The sequence below is a fragment of the Prunus mume genome, linkage group LG7 (genome assembly GCF_029339155.1).
Source record: "Prunus mume cultivar Tortuosa linkage group LG7, ASM2933915v1, whole genome shotgun sequence".
NCBI lineage: Eukaryota > Viridiplantae > Streptophyta > Magnoliopsida > Rosales > Rosaceae > Prunus > Prunus mume.
Window position 1 is genome coordinate 11,506,691 of NC_142704.1, and position 22,726 is coordinate 11,529,416.

Genomic DNA, 22,726 nt, shown 5'->3' on the forward strand with positions numbered 1-22,726 from the left:
TGATTGAGCAAAGAAGTTTTGGAATGGTCCACCTATTGGAATTTCTCCATGGAGCCTGTTGAAAGACAAATCCAAATACTTGAGAAGTGACAGAGCTTCTAAAGACTTGGGAATCACTCCAGATAGATTGTTTCTGGATAAATTCAAGAGTTGCAGGCTTAGCAAGTGGTGAAAAGAACTTGGAATAGGGTCTTCCAAATTATTATTTGCCAAGAATAGAATATTCAAATCCAAAAGACCCCCAATGGAGCTTGGTATAACACCAGATAAATGGTTATTTGATAAATCTGCAACTTCCACAACTTTCAACGCTGCAATATCTTGTGAGATAGGTCCAATTAGAGAATTGGATGATAAGTTTACTTGTAAGATATAGGCAAGTCTCCAAAAAGTAGATGGTATTATTGAACTCAACAAATTGGACTCTAGTGATAGATATCTTAGAGATGCGGCTAGATTACCCAAGCATTAAGGTATAGAACCAGAGAGCTGATTACTAGCCAACTGTAAGTAAACTAGGTTATATAGTTGACAAAGTTGATATGGGATGTAACCTTGAAATTTGTTGTAATTCAAGTTCATACCTTGGAGATTTCCAAGTCTTCCTAATGAAGTTGGAATTGATCCACTCAATTGATTGTTTCCGAGGTCTAAGATTACCAAGCTGCTAATGTTGCCAATACCAATGGGAATGTTACCCCTCATGCTGCAGTTTCTTAAACCAATACGTTGAAGCGTCGATGTAGAGAAATTCGAAAAGGAATCATCAAGTGTGGCATTTAACGGATTAGCATCCAAGTTTAGTGCTGTCAAACTTCTAAGATTAGCCAAACAAGATAGAGTGGTTGCTTCTGGAGTGGAAGTATCAATCACCAAATTATTCATTGATAACCTAAGCCACTTAAGGTTTGTTAAGGCACATAGCGTGGTTGGAATAAACCCTGTAAATGAGTTTTGGCCGAAGTCTAGCTCCGTGAGCATAGAAGAATTGGAGAGGTTGGGGATTACTTCGCTGAGGTTAGTGCTTGCTATATGAAGGTGTTGTAGGTTTGGAAGCCCAAGGCCTTTGTTTGCTAGGAGGCTACCCGATAGCTGATTAAAAGAAAGCGAAAGTGTTCTCATTATGGAGATATTGAAGATTGAAGATGGGATGAGGCCATTGAGATTATTCTGTATGATTGACAAAAACTCTAAATTTGGAAGATCACCGATCTCATCTGGTATAGTGCCTGCCACAATTTCACAAACGTTGTAGCATTAAGCATTAGTTGAAAAGAATATTGATTTGGATAGAAACGACAATTCAATCTATTTTATTCTATTGTGGAGATATTGAAGATTGAGGATGGGATGAGGCCATTCAGATTATTACCACCGACTGCAAAAGACTCTCATCTGGTATAGTTCCTGCCACAATGTCACAATCATTGCATGTTTAATGTTGTATGAATTTATGTACTTGTTCATGACTTTTAGTATAAAATGTAACACTCATAATATTAATTAATACAACAATTTTTACACAAAAATCTCTAAAAAGTTTTGTGTTTGAAACAATTTAAGAATTCGGGCCGTAATTTGGGGATGAAAATATATGGTTTACAAAATGTCAAATTCCCTTTAGCAAATCACGTTTTTGTTTGCATGTCTTTATATCTCTTCTTTTTTTTCTTCTTACTTTGGTTAACCTTAGATTTGAACATATTGACTGTAAACCTTGATTGCAAACCTTGCTATTCGATTCTAATGAAATTTCTTCTTACTTTGGTTAACCTTAGATTTGAACATATTAACTGTAAACCTTGATTGTTAACCTTAGATAGAACGTTTATTAGGCAAGTCAATATGTTATATTCTTGATTGTAAACCTTGCTATTTGATTCTAATGAATTTTCTAGCTATTTTGACCACACAAAAAAAATTTGTTATATTCATGATTAATTATCTCCCTCGTTTACTAAAATACGAAATAGTTAAATAACGATAAATTATGCAACAAAAATAAAAGAGAGAAATCATAATTGGATCAACATAATGAAATATTAATTACCCCTCAAATTGTTGTCGTCAAGGGATATCACCTTCATCATTGTTAAGTTCCCAATATTTTTTGGTATGTTTCCACTGAAATTGTTTTCCGCCAAATATAGTATAAGAAGCTCTCTGCATTGCCATAATTTGGATGGAAGTGGACCATCAAATTGGTTGCGACCCAAATCCAACTTTTGAAGACTAGGAAGATGTTGGCATATATTGTCTGGAAGACCACCACTCAAGCTGTTTCCATATAGAGCCAACGTGGTCAAAGAAGACATGTTGAAAACAACTACAGGAACAAAGCCTTTTAGGGCATTGTACGGCACATATAACTCTTCCACATGATCTAAAAAGCCAATCTCTTTTGGAATTTCTGAAGAATCATTAAGATATATGCACATTTATATGTTAAATTCATGTTTAATGCACATATAATGCATTGCAACAAAAGCCGAGTCATATATAACTGTTTCACATCAAGGCATTGCGACAAATATATGTACCATTGAAGTTGTTGGAGTCAAGGTATATCTTCTTCAACATTGTTAAGTTCCTTATTTTTTTGGGTATTGCACCTGTTAAGTCTGTCAAACAAAGACTCAGAATACATGTAAATAAATGAAATTAGAAAAACACCACATTACATAATTTATAGAAAAGTTGTTAGAGTGGATATTTTGGAGGGGAAAAAAACTCTCAACTAGTCACTTGTCACTTTCTAAGTGGTTTATATTAGTATGTTACAATTTTTTCACTTGAAGGTACAATATGGAATTTTTCTATAATATTAGATTTGAAGGGTGTTTTTTTATATTTATAAAATATCATGTTATAATGGGCCTCCATATGAAAAAGGTCCTAAATATTCCCTATTATTTACAATTTATCATCTATGTCTTTATCACCCGACACCCAACCAGTCTTATCATTTGTAGCCTACAACATGTAGTCACTAGTTTCATAAATGTAAGTTTTGTAAACACTTTCTGAGTATATAATAAATAAATAAAAACCAACATTATAGACTCAACCATTCTTAAAATTAAGAACCGAATACATAATCTATTAAAGTGTAAGTTTTCATAAATGTACGTGATTAAAATTTAGACTAATTTTCTAAAGGAAAAAAAACACATTAGGCTTATAGATTAATAACAAGATGTTGAAACATAATGATAGATCAACAATATAGTCTAGATACCTTGTTGACACATACGTACCTGATAGTTTGTTAACGCTTAGATCTATGTTTTGCAATGTAGACAAGTTGAAGATAGTCAAAGGTATAGTATCTGAAAACTGATTTCCATACAAATTCAATATTTGAAGTTTGGGGAAGGACCCAAACCACGATGGAATGGATCCCATAAAATTGTTGAATCCGAAGCTAATCAACTTCAGGCGACGCAAATAAGACAATTCATGGGGCAAACTACCATGGAAGCTGTTATTTCTAAAGATTAATGTAACAAGGAATGAGAGGTTGCCTAAGTGTGGTGGAATGGTGCATGTGAAACTCATATACGAGAGATTCAATGATGCTACTCTGCGGTGGCGTGCACCACAAGTAATGCCAACCCAGTTGCAGGCGGAGGTGGTGGTTGACCAGTTGACCAAGATGTTGTGAGGATCACTAGTGATATGAGATTTCAGAGCAAGAAGAGCAGACTGGTATGTGGTGATGTTGGTTTGTGTTGCACCTACTGTACATTTAGAACTGTGGTGTACCAGCAACAACGTTATTGACAAGAGGAAACGACTTCTCTCCATGAGCACAGAAAACAGACAAGTTCCTTCCAACTACAAAGTGTTTTTCGTTTTCTTTTTTCCCCCCGAGATTGAAAACCTGAAATGATTGAATAATTTGTTGCAGTGCCAATTTATGAAGGCAGAACAGGTTGACAAAGACTGGAATTGCACCCTGGGGGAGGAATATCGCGAGTAGCCAATGCAACGACTTAGACTTGTAAGAAAGGAAGAATGGACAAATGGATTTAACGAAAGGAACTTACTTGGCAGTGGGGGCTTTGGCTCGATGCAATTTCAGATGGTATATCTGAAGGGGCTTTCAAGAGCTTTCAAACGGAATGTATGTGTTTTCGGTGTTAAATCCATTTGTCTGTTTTCGCTGGTCTATTTATTGCAACGACTTAGACTTAGACTCAAGGCCGGCTCTGAGGCGTGGGCACGGAGGACGACGGCCATAGGCCTCCAATTAAAGGGACCCCAAAATTTTATATATATGTATTTTACTTCATTGTTTTTGTCATTTGCTCCCGAAGTGGTCACGTGGGTTTGGTGGGTTAGCATGTTTATTTTACTTCTTTGTTTTTGCCATTTGCTCTACCCAAAGCATTTTGCCCATCACATCTCCATGCTTGCCGCCCAAATTTTTTTTTTTATGTTTCTCATTTATCTTTGTTCTTCCCTCCTCCCTTTTTCTGTCACTGATTTTCTTTCTCCTCTTCCCTCTCCGATTCTTTCCTTCTCTTTTTTTCTCTTTATTTTTTCTTCTCTTGTTCTCTCTTATTTCTCTCTGTCTCTCTTTCCCCTCCCACTTTCTTTCTTATTTCTCTCTTGTTCTCTCTTGGTTTTGTTATAAATAAATAAAAATTGTTCAACCCTTCATGATTTGGGAAACCAAATTATCTGTAGAGATTTTGACCACAAAAAAAAAAAAAAAGGTATGCAGAGGTAGAGAAAGACAAATATGCGACAATCCGGTGGAGAAAAAGTCATGGATTTTTTTTTCTTCACCATCCGAATATGCGAGAGACAGAGGTAGAGAGAGAGAGAGACAGAGAGAGGCAGAGGTTGGGCTGTGTCGTGGGTGGGTGGTTCTTTGGGCAGGGAGGGGGTGGGAAATGGGTGGCTTTGGCAGCGGGCAGTGTTTGCTGCCACAAGTAGGTGGTGCAAGAATTAAATGAACAAAAAATGACAGGTGCAGCAGCAAGAAAGTGGAAAACTAAAAGGAGTTTTGACTCTTTAGTTTCTGCCAAGATAAATTTGGAAATACATAATTTTTTTTTATAATTAAAAATATTGTGTTGAGTGAAAAAGAATGATATATGTAGAGCAGGTTGTTATTATTAACAGCATGAGCACAAAAAAAAATCTTGTTAAAAATGTTGTTTTGAGTGAAAAAGAATGATATATGCAGAGAAGGTTGTTATTATTAACAGCATGAGCAAAAAAAAAATCTTGTTTACTAATGTCATCTCCAACCCATGAGGCCAAACTCAAAATATCCCAAATTTTAACTCAAAATCTCTCCCAACCCAAGAAAATGAAGGAGCAAAAATTTGGGAAAACCCAAACTTGGGGCCAAATAGTAGTCCAGCTATTACCTAGACCCCAAAAAATTTCAATAGAGCCCATCTGCTGCTGGCGTAACCCATGTGCAAATAATCAGATTGGGCCCGCGTTGCAGTGGTTGTCTGCTGCTTGATGCAGTAGCTGGCCAAGTGTCGCATTTTGGTTTTGTTTTTTTATTTTTATTTTTTAATATTCTAATAGTAACTTAAATCAACCATCTATATTAAATCTAAGCAATTTTAATGGTAAAAAAAAAGATCCAAAGGCTGAAATTTAAATCTAACGGTCAAAACAATATTTTAAATTAATCTAAATAAGATCCAACTCCAAAAATCACTCCAAACTCTATAAATACTCACCCATTTCTCAATTAATCTACCAAAAATATTTTTTCTATTTCTCAATTTATTTTTCCTTTGTAAATTTCATCAATCTCCTTTCATTCTCATACTTTTCATATCACGCTTTATTTTGATGATTGTTATTATAATTCACTAATGGCTTGATAGAGGGGTTTAGTGGCAGTAAGAATCTAATTAAATGTCGATTACATGTTTACACTCAAATATATGTTATATATTTGAGTGTAAACATGTAATCGAGGGTTTAGGGTTTAGGGTGTTTGAGTTGGTACATTGGATATCGATGCGGGGGTGAATTAGTTTATGTGGTTATCGGACTTTGATTTGCAATATCTTTGAGAATTTCGGAATTAGTATGCATATATTGATGGGCTATGGTTTTGGGAAATTTAAATATGGTGTTTTGGATTTTATTATCTTGTCTTGTGGATTTCCAGAGGTTGTATATTTCCTAACTATATGAATAGTGATTTGAATATTAATTAAATCGAATGGGCTTATTTAGTCTCGATGTGATTCTTAATTATGGTTTTAATATGGTTTTCAAAAAGAAAGTATGGGTATTATTTTATTATATATATTTTTGTTATATGGAAACGTTTTGTTTTGGAAATTTAATTTTGAGAGTATTATCTTTATTATATATTAGTTTATGAAAGTGGATTTTGGATCTTGACGATGGCACACCATCTCATGTACTCCCCTTGGATACTGATTCTGGATTTGATGGATACTTGAAAACTATAATTATTGTTTGGATATGTTGGAACCTAGGCACCCTTGACGGGATGTTACCATAGACCCTTAGCGGGTAGGACTTATTACAGGCGCACGAGTATTGAGGATTTTGTTGTGCGTGCTGGTGAGCCCAGTCCCCCGTGTTGGACGGCTCGTCCTTGACCACATGGTTGTTGAGGGTTCCTTCGTATGGTTCAGCCAAATGATTCACGCGTTGGATTGTTTCCCCGATATATGATGTGTACTATCATATGTACCTCTCATTGGATACTAATACTTAGAAACAGTAGACATGGATACTTGGATACATGGAAGTGGATACTTGGATATGTTCAGAACCCGGGTACCCTTGATGGGGTGTTTCGTAGACCCTTAGTGGGGTAGTTTGCTCACGTAGGACTTGTCATAGGTGTACGAGTATTAAGGATTCTGCTGTGCATGTTGGTCAGCCCAGTTTCCCACTTGGACGGCTCATCCCTAGCCACATGATTGTTGAAGATTCCTCCATGTGGTCTAGTCAAACTAAGGGTGGGCGCACAAGATGATTGAGCTCGTATCGCTACATATACCGAAAATTAAAACCGGTCTGGTATGGTATGAGATTATCATTTGTCAGTCCCCGGCTTGGACGGCTCATTCCTAGCCACATGGTTGTTGAGGATTCCTCCATGTGGTCTAGTCAAACTAGGGGTGGGCATGGTACGGTACGGTATTGAGCTCGTACCGCTACCGATATCAGAAATTAAAACCGGTATGGTACAGTATGGGATTATTGTTGCCAAAGTTTGTACCGTACCATATCGTACCAAATGAGCACAGTACCGGTATGGTATCGGTACCATTTCGGTACCAAAATGATACAACTAAGAAATGAATCAATTCAATATTCAACATATTCATTCACCAAAATAAGTGGCATGCTTGGTTTATTTTTACATAAAGATTCTTGTTCTTATCTATAAACTCTGTCATAATACTCTTAATTTAAGTCCAATGTCGCTTGAGCAGTTCATAAAACACACAAACCATAAAAGATGATGTTGTTCATAAAACAGACATCTTATAATCAATTGCCACTTTTTTTTCTTTCTGAATCTCCTCCACCAATCAGTACTCAATTACTAGCATTTTAGTTCTCAGTAGAAATACATGACCACAAAATAGACAAACCATAATTATAGAACCACAAAAGCATAATTTGGTATGGTACTGTATTGACCGGTACCAAATATTTGATATCGCTACCATACCAACTCTATTGGTACGGTACAGTACGGTACCGAATATCTCCACATCCCAAATGAAACGGTATGAAATCGGTATGGTATGGTATGGTTAGTGTACGGTTTCGGTATTTCAGTTTAGATGCCCTAAGTCAAACGATTCTCGGATTGGATTGTTATTCCCTTGATACATGATGATGGTGTGAGGTGTGTGTATTGATATATATATATATATATATATATATTCGTTTTTGGGTTGTGATTCTTGAACTGGTGCTTCGTGAGTATCTGCACATGTATGAAAGTCTGATTTATAGTTTGGAAAGTGTTATTCGGCAACGTACGCCTTGGATAGGATATGGTTGCGGGAAAGAACTGATAAAAGGAAAAGAACTCATAAAGTTTTCAGTAGTTGCCAAGTCGAATTTGATGTTGTAATGAATATAAATTAAATTGTTGGCATTACTTTAAATAATCAAATATTATATATGAATCATGGTTGTTGATATAAAAACTATGTGTGGCTTGATCCCTCACCAAGGGGTACGTAGGTAGCCTAGGGTTTCACCTAGGTGCAGCCGCAACTTAAACTGTTACTTTGGTTCGGCATTTCTATTTGTGTTTAATTTCCATTGAACTTCATTTCGGTTGTAAACTGAAGTCTTCTTTTAGATATGCTATGTTATCGCTCATGTTAGGGTTGGATATAAGGCCGGAGGCCTATTATGTAAATTGTGTGTTACTACATTGTGCATGTTGCTGGATGAAATTTATTAATATATTTGATATGTTAAATTTTTGGGAAATGTCCGTTTTTTAGGGGAGACTCAGCATAGAAATTCTTGTTTCTCTTCTTTAATTTGGAAAAAGAGGCTTGATGTTAGTAAGTGGGCCGGACATCAGTTTGATGTCGGAAACACCATAGAATTTGTCTCGGATTCCGAGAAAATTCGGAACGGTCCTGTCAGTTAGCATGAGTCAACTCTCCTAGTATGATTAGGAGATAATTTTGGTGATTATTGTACAATTAGGATTTCTTGTCATTATTAGGATTTCTTGCTTACTAAGTCAACTTTGTATTCCTATATATATTGATCTTCAAAGAGAGAGGAATACAAATTGAAATTATCCCAAACTCTAGTATCTGTTTTATCTTGATTAAGCTTCAATAATTTTGTTATTTTTCCGTGGATAAGGATCAAACAACTCAGATCTGATTGGAGAATTGGGAACCTCTTAAAATGGTCACTGTATGGTGTAATATACTGGATATCAAAAGTAGTGTTAATAAAAGTAGAGATATATGGTTAAACATCTTATTAAAGAGAGACACGTATGGAGGGGAATATCACGTTTTTCTTCGTATGTAGTTTCGTTTGTGTATTTCTTGGTGTAAAGGAGATAGAAAGCAAGTACAATCAAAACGAATCACTTGCTAAATACGAACTAATAATCAGGCATCACTGACTGACTCCGTGAAGAAATTGAGAAAAAGGCATCCTTTTTAATATTTGTCGTAAGATGCTCTACAACTCAACAAAGAAAATAAGAGATGGGACTAAAAGAAAGAAAAATAAAATTTTGAGTGCCCATCTCCATCCTTGATGAATCTGAGAAAACTTAATTCAAATTAGGAAGCAAAATTTTCTTCGATTGCACTTTTACATCGAATATTACAACTCTCTTTGGATCATATCACATTTATACAGTTGTTTGGGACAAGAAAGTCGAAGAAAGAACCTGTGGGAAAAGTTTCTTACTTATCACATGCAATTGCCCCCGGCTAAAGTTTAAAGAGACACCTTGACTTTGGTGCGACGGTATCTTCTTTTTTGCTACAGAAATACTTTGATTTAATATCGTGTTTTGGACCCTAAACTTAATAAACTTTACTTCTTTTCCTTTTGTTGGTGACTTTGAATGGAACCTTGACTATATATGCAACTTTTTATTTTTTTATTTTTTGTTTAATTGGTGTCCTTGGGTGTGTGCACAACTTTTGTTTACTATCGTAGCCATCGAGGCTGCCTTCAGAAAGGAGCACCACATCTCTATCATTATGAACATAATTACTCACATGATCAATATTTAATCCATACTTATTGCCTAATCTTTCTCTTCATGAAATCTAAAACTTTGTCTCATAAAGAGTTGGTGCTACTACTCCCATTACCAATTTGTTTTGGGTGGAAGAGAGATTGTAACAAGAACCCAAATTATAGTAGCACAACTTCTTAATTATAAGCTCATGCTAGGTCCCTTCATTTTATAATGTGGAACATTTCCTCACATTCTCACACGCCACCTCACGTGAGGTGAAATTTAAAACATAACACATGGACAATACATATAGATTGGGTGACTTACGTGGTGCCTCATCTCTTTCTTCTGTTCAGTAATTTTTTTTTATTGTCCAAGGAAACTGTAATGATCCAATGATTATCAGATGCAACTTATTCAATGTGTCTAAATGGCATCTTCTTTCTACATTGTTCCCCAAACAGTGTCAACTTTTTTAGCATAAATTCTCCTTCTGATTTGCAATTCCCACCACCAAACGAGAGAATTAGAGCAGAGTGGGGAGAAAAATGAAACAAACCATGATAAGCAATAATAAACCCTTGAGGAAGACAAGAACTTTTCTCCTTAAGAGGTCAGAATCAATGCAGCAACCCACAGAATTTGTCCCTAGAAAGTCTCCTGTGGTCGAATTCCCCACCTCTCCTCAACTGATATTTGGGGAGGAGATGCTTCACTTCGGTCACCCACAGCATCCTCTGTCCCAAGTTAACCTACCTGACCTTTTCACCTGTGCTGGCTGCAAAGAGTATGGTGCAGGCAAGAGGTTCGTCTGCCAGCAATGTAACTTTCAGCTACATGATTTTTGTGCCTTGGCTCCTCCTGCTCTAAATAGCCACCCCTTTCACTTCCAACACCAACTTGTTTTGTATTCTAAATCAGGTGAATTCTCTTTCTCACACTTACATGTGGCATGCATATCAAAGTTATTTCATCATCTAGCTTTCCAAGTTCATTTTGAAACAAATCCAAGCTAGTCAGCTAGTTATACATACATACGCGTAAATGTTCTCTTACTAAATCTATATATATATTAGTCGACTGTGAATCTGAACCATTGATTAGACCTGAATATGAGGTTCATATATTCACAAGCAACATATAAGATTTGTTATTTTGATAATGCTCCTGTGTGGGCTATTGATGCTTTGGTAGATGACCTCTTAGGGGTCTCTCGCTCTCGTCAGATTTCTCTTGCTTTGTAGTTGTTGTTGGGGTTTATCCCCCCCATTTCATAAAATAAAATAAAAAACATATAAGCATATGTCTAGCAAGAGAACATTACTTTGTACATACGTATATATTTCCTTTTATATGTATTTATACCTCTGATGATGACTGAAATATTAATTTCTTGGAAATTATGAAATTAGTCAAAGGAGGAATTGCACAATCGAAGTGTGATGTTTGCCACAAGCCCGCCAAAGGCTATGCTTTCAGATGCAGCACATGTAGCTTCCAGATGCATCCTTGCTGTGCTATGCTGTCTTCAGAAATCAACTTGCAAACCCATCCTCATACCCTCAGGCTTTTGCCAGCAACGTCATCATCAAACGGCGACCCTAATAGTAGCAGTAGTTTTGTTTGTGGAGAATGTAGAAGGAAGAGGTCAGGGAGAGTGTACCACTGCACCGTCTGCAATTACCATGTTCATGCAGTTTGTGCTAAGGACATGATCAATGGGCTTCATGACAATGGCCACAAAGGCCGAGAAAAGCCAAGTGTGTTCGGGGCTGCTGCTCGCCTTGCATCCCAAGTCGTCATTGAATTCATCGGCGGCCTCATGGAGGGGCTTGGGGAAGGAGTTGCTGAAGCCTTTGTTGAAAATATTGCCAGATCAGGAAGAGCCAATGGCAGATCCAACAACAACTGAGTGGAACTACATGCTTCAGTTCACCACCCTATAATATTATAATGAAGAATGGCATGCACGATAATATTGATGAAGCCCTGGACTGTGGAGTCTATATAAATGAATTAATTATTATTACCACATATGTTTATTATGATTGATTAATATCACTGTAAACAGCTGATGGGCTCAGATATATATGTGTGTGCGCGCGTGCGCGCGTGCGCGTGGGAGTGAAGAATATTTGCTTTTTATGTAAATTATGATGATTTATATATATATATATATATGCTTAATTAATTTAATCATGTTGTCTCATTATGTAGATCTACACATGTAGCTAGGTACGTATTTTTTTGTCTATACCAGAATAAGCAATTTCATTAACTGATAGAGACGGATGCATCCAAGTAGAATTCAGGATAGAAGTTAGGCATGGTGTGGCTCACTTCGATTCACGCGCACACAAACACTCCCCCCCCAAACAAAAAAAATCCACCATCGCCAAGAATGTATTTCAGCGACCTGTACACAATCCCAGGTTGCTTGCAACACCCACACATGGTGCGACTCTTGCTTGAACCAGTAGGACCGTACATCATTATTGTACATTTCTCACCCAAATTCACACTGTCAATCCTGGACTGAACAAACTTGTTGTAAAACGACCCCAAATCATCTTCTTCCTATAAAGAAACCTCGTTGAGAGTGAAATCTCGGTACCCGAAATCGGCATGGACACGAATGCTCTGCTTTTGAGGATTGATCTATAGAACCAATGTTGTTTGTGGTTCTTTTCGACTTGAGTAATCTCGAATTCTGGCTAGGACTTCAACTGGGTGGTTCTTTTGCGGCAGAGTTGGGGTTTGGAGATGGGTGTGCTTTCAAGAACTGGAGACGCTACATGGATTGTGGGGTCTTCATTAGAGATGTGTGGCTGTGATTGGATTTGAAAGAATAAGGCTTTGGAGCCAGTAGTACAATTAAAGATTCAAGATCAGTTGCAGACATAATAGGTTTGGGCTTGGGGGCGATGAGAGAGAGAGAGAGCCATTACCTACCCACTTGTGCCATCACTGCTTCAGATTTGGATGGTGGATTGGGGTGTGGGTGGGTTTGTTTGGTTATGGATGATGGTGGGGTGGTTGGTTGCAGAGAGAAGAGAAATGAGGAAGGATTTGGGTTTAGGGATGGTGGATGGGGGTGGGAGAAACGGCTCGGTGGTTTGTTTGTTTTGTTTTGTTTTTTTCATTGTATTTATTAATTGTTTAAATTGTGGAAATACAATTTTACCGCTACACGCATTTAGCAAGTGCAATTAAATTGACGAAATTAAGAGAAGTGACCTTATTTGTTAACGACTGCAAGTACAGTGATGATAACGGGAAAATTGAAATCGCTGTGACTAAAATTATTTCAAGCCAAATCCCAATTACCAAAATTATAATTAACCCCCATTTTTTTCTTTTTTTTTTACAATAATCACTGAGAAAACCGAACCAAATCAAATTAATTTAAGGTGGTTTGATTCAGCCAATTTGAGCCTAAGCTTAATTCTTTTTCCTTTTGCATTTTTCAACATTGTTAGCCCAATTACAAGCCCAAAAATTCACAACTTGCAACATATTTTTTCCATTTTATGCCGTATAAAACCATCATAAAACTCAACATACCATAAACGATCATAAAGCTACAATTCAAATATTAATTACTCCAAAAGTTCATCAAACTTCAAATTCAATATTCGTATCTAATTATTATCTAATTAGAGGACTACTTACAAAACAAAATATAAATAAACAAATATACAAGTACAGTCCACTTCAATTTAGGTCGACCAAATCAAATCATATATGGTCCGATTTGATTTTTGAAGTTTGACTTTTTCTTAGTCAAAAAGATACTAAACCAGTAATTACGATTTACAGCAATTGATTTAATCAATTCGGCCAGACTGATACCCATCCCTAATACCGATCCTATAGTTTTTTGTACCTCTTAAAAGTCGGTCTACATTTAGCAATTAGCATATGATTTTGCAACCAAAATCGTCCCCATCAAAAAAGCAAAGTCAAAGAAGAAAGAGAACGCCTTCACAGCTTTGTTAAATAATATCAATCTCTTGAAATTTACACCAAAAAAATGAAAATAAAATCTAGAATGCAAAAAAAATCTGTCATATGATGAAATTGTCCTCTCTGTGATTGATCCTCCACAGATCAACTCTACAGTGACAAAATCAATACACAAATAACTTAAAGACTTGTGTCCATAAATTAAATAGCAACGAAATCTAGAAGGGAAAACCCATATATATTTTTACCATGTCAAACCTCTAATTACGGTATAACTGCTTAGTTTTCATCCACCTTCACTTTTTCTCTCTTCGGGTCTCCAGTAGTTTTCCTTCATCCACGTTTCCATGCTTCCCATGAACGATTTTACCATCTGCCCCATCTCCATTGTTTCATCGCATCCAACATGATACATACATTACATGTGGGCGGGGGTCTCTGAAAGCGGAAGAGTTTCTACGTTTAAAGGGGAGAAAGACAAAGAAATTCACCTATTTCCAATGCAAATGAGCAAAAGGAAGACCATAACCCAAGATTGCCCAAATCTCAGATCTGTTAGAAATAAACATGCAGCATCGAAATCACCAAATACCTCTGCTGACCCAGAATTGTGTTGCTTATCAGACTTGTCATCACAGCCCCAGCCCCAGCCCAACCCCTAGGTTCCCTCTTTAATGGGTTGTTAGCACAAATCCTTTCTTTTCTCCAGATTTGCATCATGACATGCAAGCTAATCTGGAAGGTGCCCATCAACCCAAAGTTCGCTGCTCTTCTCTTAATCCATAATTCTTATCCTATAAAAAGATTAAATTGTGCCGAAATCCAAATTCTCCCACTTGAAAGGAGCAACTAAACCAATGTCTGGGGAGCCTCTCAAGAACAGGCAGACACATACACAAACAGCAGCTATGGCAAGCATAGAATGAATGAAAGGGCGCTGAAGCAAGCCTTGAGCACCTGGAACCCTCCTCCTGTATTTTGATGCTGCCATTGCACACTTGGCACATGATCCACTACCTTGTCTGAATCGAGTACTTGTCCTATGCTCCAGCTCCATAGTCATCTGAGGTTGCTCTATCTCATTTCCAATTGTCACAGTAACCTGACTATTTCTTCTGTCAGCAAGTTTACGAGCCACCAACTTGTTATACGAGTAGTTATTCCTCATCAGAGAATAAGCGTATGGAGACTGCCCATTAGCATCCAAAAGGGAATTCCAGCAGTTCAATCCGATCTAGAGGGAAAAGGTGAAACAAAAGGAAATATCATAATCTATGTCAGCGTATCTGTAAAACTGATAATAAGTTAGCATCCATCAGAAAAGCATACGATCAAAATCTATAAAATGGAATCAGGCATTATGTTCAAACAACTTTGGACGAGCAACCCACAGAAAGAGCCAACAGTTATTTTTTATTACCTCCTGCGGGTCATTTGTCAAAGCATCAATCATGTCATCCGTATTCGACATACAAGCAGCCAAATGAAGAGGTGTCATGCCACCAGGTCCAGAAAGATTGGGTGGAAAAATATATCTCTTGTCACTGCTAATTACAGAATAATTAACAAGCAACTCAACCATCTTCCTACACCTCCTTTTTACTGCCCGGTTCAAAAGCTGGATGTCTGACAGCATCCCCAATGACTCTCCCGACAGCCCATCACCATCTAAATTTCTTTCAAACAGAATGTCTAGAAGAGTTTTGACCAACACACAACAGTCTTTCTCAACAGTGAATGTCAGTAAGAATTTGAAACGGTCAAGTGAATAACGGGGCTCTTGAAGCATTGAACAGATCCTTTTGCGTTGAAAGAGCCACCCAAGCTCATTCAAGAAGTGAAGGACTTCCTCCCTTGACGTGGGCCGTCCATAATCACGATTTTCATCTTCTGAAATTACATCACATGCTTTTGCTTCTGCATCAAACACCGACTCAAGGAGTCTCAATTCTCTACAGATTGTAGCATCAGCTATTATCACCGGAAAGCCGTTGCCCTTAAAACCATTTTCCACCTGTTTATATTAGCAAAGGTCAGTACAACACAAACTTATTAAGTATTCTACTTCAGATTTCCAAAACAACAATTAAAAACAAATCAATTGTTCTTTAGAGTGTTACCTCTATGAAACAGCGACCTAGAACACCAGGAGATGCATCATGAACTTGGAAACTGCCCAAGTTTATCTCATCATACATTGTTCCATGATATGTTGATCCCGTAGCTTCCTTTGATGTGTAACCACCCAGATATGTGCAATGAATCCTGCACGATTGGAAACTAACACTTTCAGAAACAGAGAAGAAATTAACATAAGAATCTCAAACAGAAAGAAATTTGTACTTACCTGGTGCCAAGATTAGTCAGATTTCTGCCCCTTAATACAAGAGAGGTTTCTTGCCCACCCACAACAGCCAAAGGGGACACAGAGATCAACTCTGGGGAACTACATGATCTCCAGGCTTTGCATATACGAATCTTTCCTGAAAATTGATTCCACATGAACAAAACTCAGGAGAAAATTACAAGGCAATGACGCACAAGTCATACTTTTATATTTGACTGCATAAAACCACTCTCTCCTACAATTCATATGCAGTATATATCATCCTAAACCACTTTGGAAAACATCAACAATTAAAGGTGAATAGAATAATACTCCATCTTAGGATTGCTATGGCTTTTAAGAAGCTTGCTGAAGAAAAAGTTATTAAAGAAGTGTTTTCTCCAATTGTATAAGAGCTACTGAAAATAAGTAGAATCACTCAGTTAGGTGCTCTTTAGAAACAAAAAGTGCAAGCACCTTGTTGAAAACAATCCCAAAAGCAGCACGAAACAAAGTAATCAAAAACCACCACTACCGAATAGTGCTTACCATCTTTGTGTGATGCTAATTGCCTGCCTGTATGAACTAAAAACCTCCCACTTCTCCAAAAATCACAATCTGAACTTTGAACCAAAGAACTGACACGCTGAACCAGGTTTCCTTCAAACTGAAATAATAAACATGCCCTACAAGTTGTCAGCAAAAGAACTAACAAAAAAATTGCTGATCCGCATTACAACAATTCACTCACTTGCTCCCAGGCAGCAGACGACATTGACACATAAACTGATAGAACCACACAACCAGGCCTTATGTAGCTCTCCATTTCAGATGGACTGTTGGAAAGCCAATTGTATATCTAAGAGAATAGAGAAACTAACAGTGTAAGATAATACCAGAAAAATAAATTTTACAAGTTTATGATGACAATCGAAACAACAAGAGTGAGTCAAAATGAACCATAAACTCTTCACCTGTGTCCGCAATGACCCTGGTAAATGGCTTGGATCCTTATCAAATAGTTTAAATAATATTCTTCCAGTGCGATCCTGTCAAGGCACAATACAATCAATTCAATCCCACAATAACTGGTAGACCAACATCCAATAGGTTCACATACAGACTTGAAGTAAACCAAAGTACAGATATAAAGCAAAAGGTTGTAATTCATCAGTACCTGAGGATCAGAATTCAAGCTAGAAGGTGAATGATCCGAACCAGAAGAAGTATAACCAGCTTGATGCGGAAAACTTTGAATGGAGCTAGCATCAGCGCCTCTATTTGACCCTCTAAAAAGATCAAAAGGCATGTTACAGCCACGAGTCCTGCTAGAGTCAGGGTTTGCATTAACCTCTTTGCTTATTGACAATTTCTCAGACTTCACAGTTTCAGCCATACTCTTCATTGGAAACAGAGTTTGCACAACAGGAGGGGAAGATGAAGGAGACCTATCCTCGGTTGGATTACTACTGTCAGAAGAGAAATACTTTCTAGAAGAAGCCAGTTTTGGCGGGCTATCATTCTCAGGTGAAGAGCTAAATAGCTGTAAAGGTAAATTAACACGAGTTTCTTGAACCTGGCAGTCTGAATCCTCCATGGGAGACTGGTAACTAGTACTACTTCTCTCTCCCCCAGCGGAATTAAACTCCTGTGTAGGTATCTTGTGCAAATTGGGACCAGCTGCCTGGTCAGAGCAGGTCAACTTAGTTTTCTCACTGTCACTGCTCTGGCTGCTCTTTTGAGATAACATTGCAAGAGCTTCAGGAGAAGAAGCTGCTAGAGTAGCTGATAGTACAGTAAGCAAGTCAACAGTTGACGCAGATGTTCTTCCATTCAATTTGTTTTGAAGATCTAAAGCAAGTAGTTCCACAGCTTTCCTATTTAAACTTCCGAGATTAGGCAACTTTGCAGCAAGGTCTGCTGGCAAAGGTAATGAATTTATCTTACTAAGAATCTGAAGGAGCTGCTCTCTGTCCAGTACTGATGAGCAGTTGATATTTCTGACATCATTTTTCCCTATAAATTTAAGTACATAAATTTAGCAACGAACCACTGGAGAGATAACATCAATGAACTCAACCATAGTCTTGTTACCTTGTGGACGAGCTATAGCAGCTAGCAAGTTGACGATATCCAAATTTCCAATGCTTTTGTTATCCCCGTCTCCTGGGAGAGTGAGCCGTGAGGTAACATCCTCTGGTTGGGTTTTCCTTCTTCGCCGGTTATGCCCAGCAAGTCTCCGTCTACAACTTCTCTTCCCTTCATCAAACTCTGAAAGGGGGTGAAACCTGCAACAACCAACAAAGATTACAACTTTAGAGCAAGCAAAATCGCCCCATAAAAAGGAAAAGGAAATAGAAAGAAACCAAAACAAACTAAAAAACTTTTCCATTTATGTAAACCAAACTTCTTGCAAAATAATAGATAAAGAGAACTTCTAAAACGATCTATAAGTTGAGGGATCTTTTGGTATGGGCGAAATCAAATCAGGAAATCAGTAGAGACAAATACAATCACTAAGAAATTGAGGGCAAAAGGACTGGATATTTAACCTGCTGCACTGCTGGCAGAACCTCTGCATCTGCTTGGCAACAGGGGCTTTGGTGGCTTTACTGTGAATCTCACAAACTTTATGCCGGCGATGGTAGTCCTTAGCATTCGACAGATCTTCCTTACAGTTATCAACTTGGCACATAGGATAGCTGCCATTCCCTGGAGATCCAGAGCGGACCCTTTTGTTGGGCCGGGGCACAGGCTCCTCCACAGAGGTCAAGCCCCCCGCGAGATTTAATTGAAGGCTCTCATCATCTTCATCTTCCGCAGTGTTCTTCACAGCCCCGGAAGCTCCCTCTTTCTTCCCCTGCTCTGTTCTGGAACTACCCAGATGCAGCATCTCGGCGTCCAGTGGCTTGGCAACGAATCTCACGTTGTCCCAGTCCCAAACGTTAGGATTCCAGTTGTTCCCTGCGCTTGTGAAGCGCGGCTGCTGCGAGTGAGGGTGTTGATAATTGGAGCCCTGATAAGGGAGATCGCGCTTCCTCGCCATGGCCGGCACATCGCAGAACCGGCCCGAGAGCGTTTGATGAATGAAAATTGGAGCAGCAACTTGGCCACCAACGTCTTCCATCCCAGATTCAAGACAACCCAAAACACAAAAAATTCTAGGCAGCACAAAAATTGGACAAAGTCAATAACTGCTTTGAACAAATCATTCACAACTCAAAAGCTACAAACCATAAACTATCAACCTTCATCCTACACAACAAATCATTTCAAGTCATGCACGCAAGTTTCACGCAAAGATTGAGTAGTTCCTAATTTTATTTTATTTTTATCTGACGGAAACCTTTTTATTTTTATTTTCTGTTTTTAGCTTAGTTCAAAGAAATAGGTGTGTGAGTCGGCGAATAAAAAGCAAAGCTTGCTGCATACCAAATCGGAAAAAATTTAGCGAAATAAATTGCATACCTTCACAGAAATCTACAATCTATCCACATCTTTTTATCCAAAATCTTCACTTTGCGTCTCCAGAGAAATATACTGAAAAACTGTCACTGAGAACGAACAATCAAAACCAAACGCTCTTCGTTTTAGATTAACTCCGATCGAAGTCCGATCTAAATGTCATCCAAGTTCTGAGTCTTCTTCTTTTGACTGGTCATCTCAGCACAAAAACAGCAATACCAACAAAGCTAGGTAGCTAGCTGCTGCTTCTCTTGTAAATCGCAGAAACAATAACAGAAGAAATCAAAAGACTGATTCTGCGTCTGCGTCTTCGTCCGACAACAAACCAAATCTGAAACCGTTAACAGCTGCAAATCTGAAGATCCAGCTGATGAGAACAAACTCAAATCTCTTCTCTTTTCTTCTCTTGTCTTCTCTCTCTCCCTCTCTCTCTGTGTCTTGCGCAAACTTTTCTTTTACTTTTCTCTCTCCAGACTCCAAGTCCCTAACTTTTTTTTTCTTCTTCTCCCTGTCCTTGCTTGCAACAAACTTTTTCTTTCGGTGAATGGCAGCAAAGCGTAAATTCGAGCAACCTTGGGGTGGAATTGAGGGCCGCCCCAAGGACCAAACGAAGAATCCAAGACCTTTCCTGCTTGCTTACACCACACCACCTATATTATTAGTATTTCTCAAATGTACTAATGTACTATAACCATTATTTTATCGTCTTCTGATGAACTACCTTTTTTCATTTTTCTATTTTATTTTTATTATTATTTTTCCCAACATTTTTATTTTTTTATGTGGATATAAGGAAAGTCCAAAGGCGTAAAGAGCAATGACGATTTTTTCACGCTCACTCGCGCTCCGTGTTGTAAGGTGAACCATAAATAAAAACAACACTATCAATTTTTATTTATCTTAGGACCAAAAATATTATTTATCATCCTCCTTTTTAACTCTCTCTCTGTTCGACTTTATAGATAAAGAAATTATAGAATTGAACGATATTACGGCCATAATATCAATAGATATATTCATGTCTATTCTAACATGTGAACACTGCGCGTTTGTACTACCATACTTTTTTGTAATGTCTCTCGTAAATGAGATCACATGAGATGAGGATTGGGATGAGATGAGGATTGGGATGAGATGAGGATTGGGAAGGGGGTTCAGACGAATTCCGTATAAGTAGCAATTTACGAAACTAGCCTTATGCTGTAGAGGGGACGACCTGGGGGCCATGGTTTGCATGCGGCAGGCAGACCAGATCATTCCATTCCCAGTCCACTTTCCTAATTCCCAACTAACCACTGTTACTGTATACAGTATACGTGATGTGAATGAAATTGTGTGAATGTGATGTGATGACAATAATAAATATTCTTAACTTCATCGCCAAACTAGTTACTTCTAGAATAGTAAACTAATTTGACGTCTTATTTCTTTGTTGAAAACTAAGTTAATGTCCTTCACCTGGTTGACAAATATGAAAAGTTAAATTCAACAATTTTTTCCAGAAAAGGACAAATGCAGCCGATTCAACCTCCTGAGTTCGCACTCGAAGTCAGGTGCTGGAATTTTGTCTATTAAGATCTGCTTGACTCTTGTAACAACTGACGCATCGTTCAAAATACTAGTGTAGAGAGAAGAAGGGAATCAGAACCCACACCAAGACCCCATTTTATTTCATGAAGAAAAGAGAATATATAGTATTCTGATAGTAGGAATATGCATAAAATGGGAAGGGCCAATGAATTCAAACGCAGGTTTCCTCCACAAAAGATATAATAAAAGTTGTTTTCTTTTTCAATTTTGATAACTTACATAAGTATGAACATTTCTCCTTAAGTGCTGTGCAGTTGAATTCTGGGGTTAACGTCTTGGCTTTGCCTTCTAGATTATCCTGGAAAATATATCACCTACTCACACAAGTTGGGGCGATGACTCAAGTCAAAAACAACAGGGATGACACAAGTTTGGATCCTTCATGCATGTATGTGTTGTAATTGTACTTGTATGTCTGCCACGTTCCAGCTGGAATGCATACACAAGTACTTACTGGTCATTCGTCATTTCAAAAAAATACGAAAGTGATTCATTCATTCCAGTCCATTCCATGCAAACAAATTGCAAACTGTGTCTTCGGGCGTTAACTCATTATTCTGTGAATATGTGGTGTGGGCATGCATTGTTGGATTCATTTATTTTTCCTACACGAGTCCAATCCAAGATCCAACCACCCCCACGAGGAGCAGAAAAATTTATGACACCTTTGGGTACACTATGAATTTATTTTCAATGATTCAAATCATTTATTTTTTAGATCTATATTCATAGATTATTCTTGTGAAAAATTAGACAAATCGAAAACCGTTTCGATATCCAATTGTATTTTACAAAATCAATTAACACGGTATTTCAAAAAAGTACTAAAATTTCAATAACTTAATTGGATAGTCAAATGATATCGAATTCAAGTGATTTTTTGTAGAGATAATATTTGAATAATTATCTACAAAATAGACGATTTGGATTAATGAAATACAATAAAAAGTAAGCCCTACAAAGATGTCACTCAAATAAACTAATTTAAAGAACCTCTCAATTGAAGCCCTCTGTATATACTAGAGAGATAACACAAGAAGAAGCCGCAACCGCATCCCTTGGTGTCGTTGGCATGTAAGTGCGGCCCAAGTCTTGCTCCGAATTATCCGGCTGAATTCACACATTAGCCATCTAATTAACTAACTAATTAAGAAATTAGTTAGCTCGATTCAATGACTGAATGAAAGGTGTGTCATTGAGATGATAAAGATGGACAAGTAAAGTATTGTCTCCTCCGGTTCTGATGGCATGCCTGGCCTATTGCCTATTGCCTATTGCCGCCTATTGCCTAATGCGCGCGTCTTTGAATTGAAGAATTAAACGATTCAATTCTCCTTTTTCTTTGATAAAATCAAAAAGGAAAAAAGAAAAGAAAAGAAAAGTCTCAGCGTCCGGTCCGGACTCATACAGCGACGTGTGGGATGGGAATCAGTCAGACCAGCTCTACTCTACTCATACAGCACTAACTATTACTATGCATCTGGTCGGCAACACCCCAATGTATCCAACGCGTGTGTGTGTATCTATATATTATTAACATTCCATTTTAATAATATATTGATGCTTTGTGAGTTTTTTAAGGCAAAGTTTTGATGAGGATAATATCATCATCATATCCAGATCATGTCGATATAGTAGGAATATTTGTTACACACATTAATAGT

The 22,726-nt window shown here is 37.6% G+C and overlaps 2 protein-coding genes and 1 pseudogene across 2 annotated transcripts; 1 reads left to right on the top strand and 2 right to left on the bottom strand.

Annotated features, from left to right (window-relative positions):
• Positions 1–274: 274 nt before the first annotated feature.
• On the bottom strand, positions 275–3,807 carry LOC148915465 (uncharacterized; annotated as a pseudogene).
• A 6,410-nt stretch (positions 3,808–10,217) lies between these two features.
• On the top strand, positions 10,218–11,866 carry LOC103336604 (Cysteine/Histidine-rich C1 domain family protein). The gene is made up of 2 exons (XM_008239664.2): positions 10,218–10,636; positions 11,128–11,866. Exons 1-2 carry the CDS (start codon positions 10,264–10,266, stop codon positions 11,625–11,627), a joined length of 873 nt encoding a protein of 290 aa, XP_008237886.1. The 5' UTR covers positions 10,218–10,263; the 3' UTR covers positions 11,628–11,866.
• Positions 11,867–13,685: 1,819 nt separating this feature from the next.
• Positions 13,686–20,106, bottom strand: LOC103336605 (Squamosa promoter-binding protein-like (SBP domain) transcription factor family protein). Its single transcript, XM_008239665.3, has 11 exons — positions 19,476–20,106; positions 18,560–19,168; positions 18,102–18,295; positions 17,185–18,023; positions 16,982–17,056; positions 16,759–16,866; positions 16,557–16,674; positions 16,029–16,164; positions 15,802–15,946; positions 15,102–15,695; positions 13,686–14,915 (listed from the first exon to the last, which is right to left on the bottom strand). The coding sequence occupies exons 2-11, from the start codon at positions 19,132–19,134 to the stop codon at positions 14,487–14,489; spliced, it is 3,213 nt and encodes a 1,070-aa protein (XP_008237887.2). The 5' UTR covers positions 19,135–19,168; positions 19,476–20,106; the 3' UTR covers positions 13,686–14,486.
• Between the last annotated feature and the right edge of the window lie 2,620 nt (positions 20,107–22,726).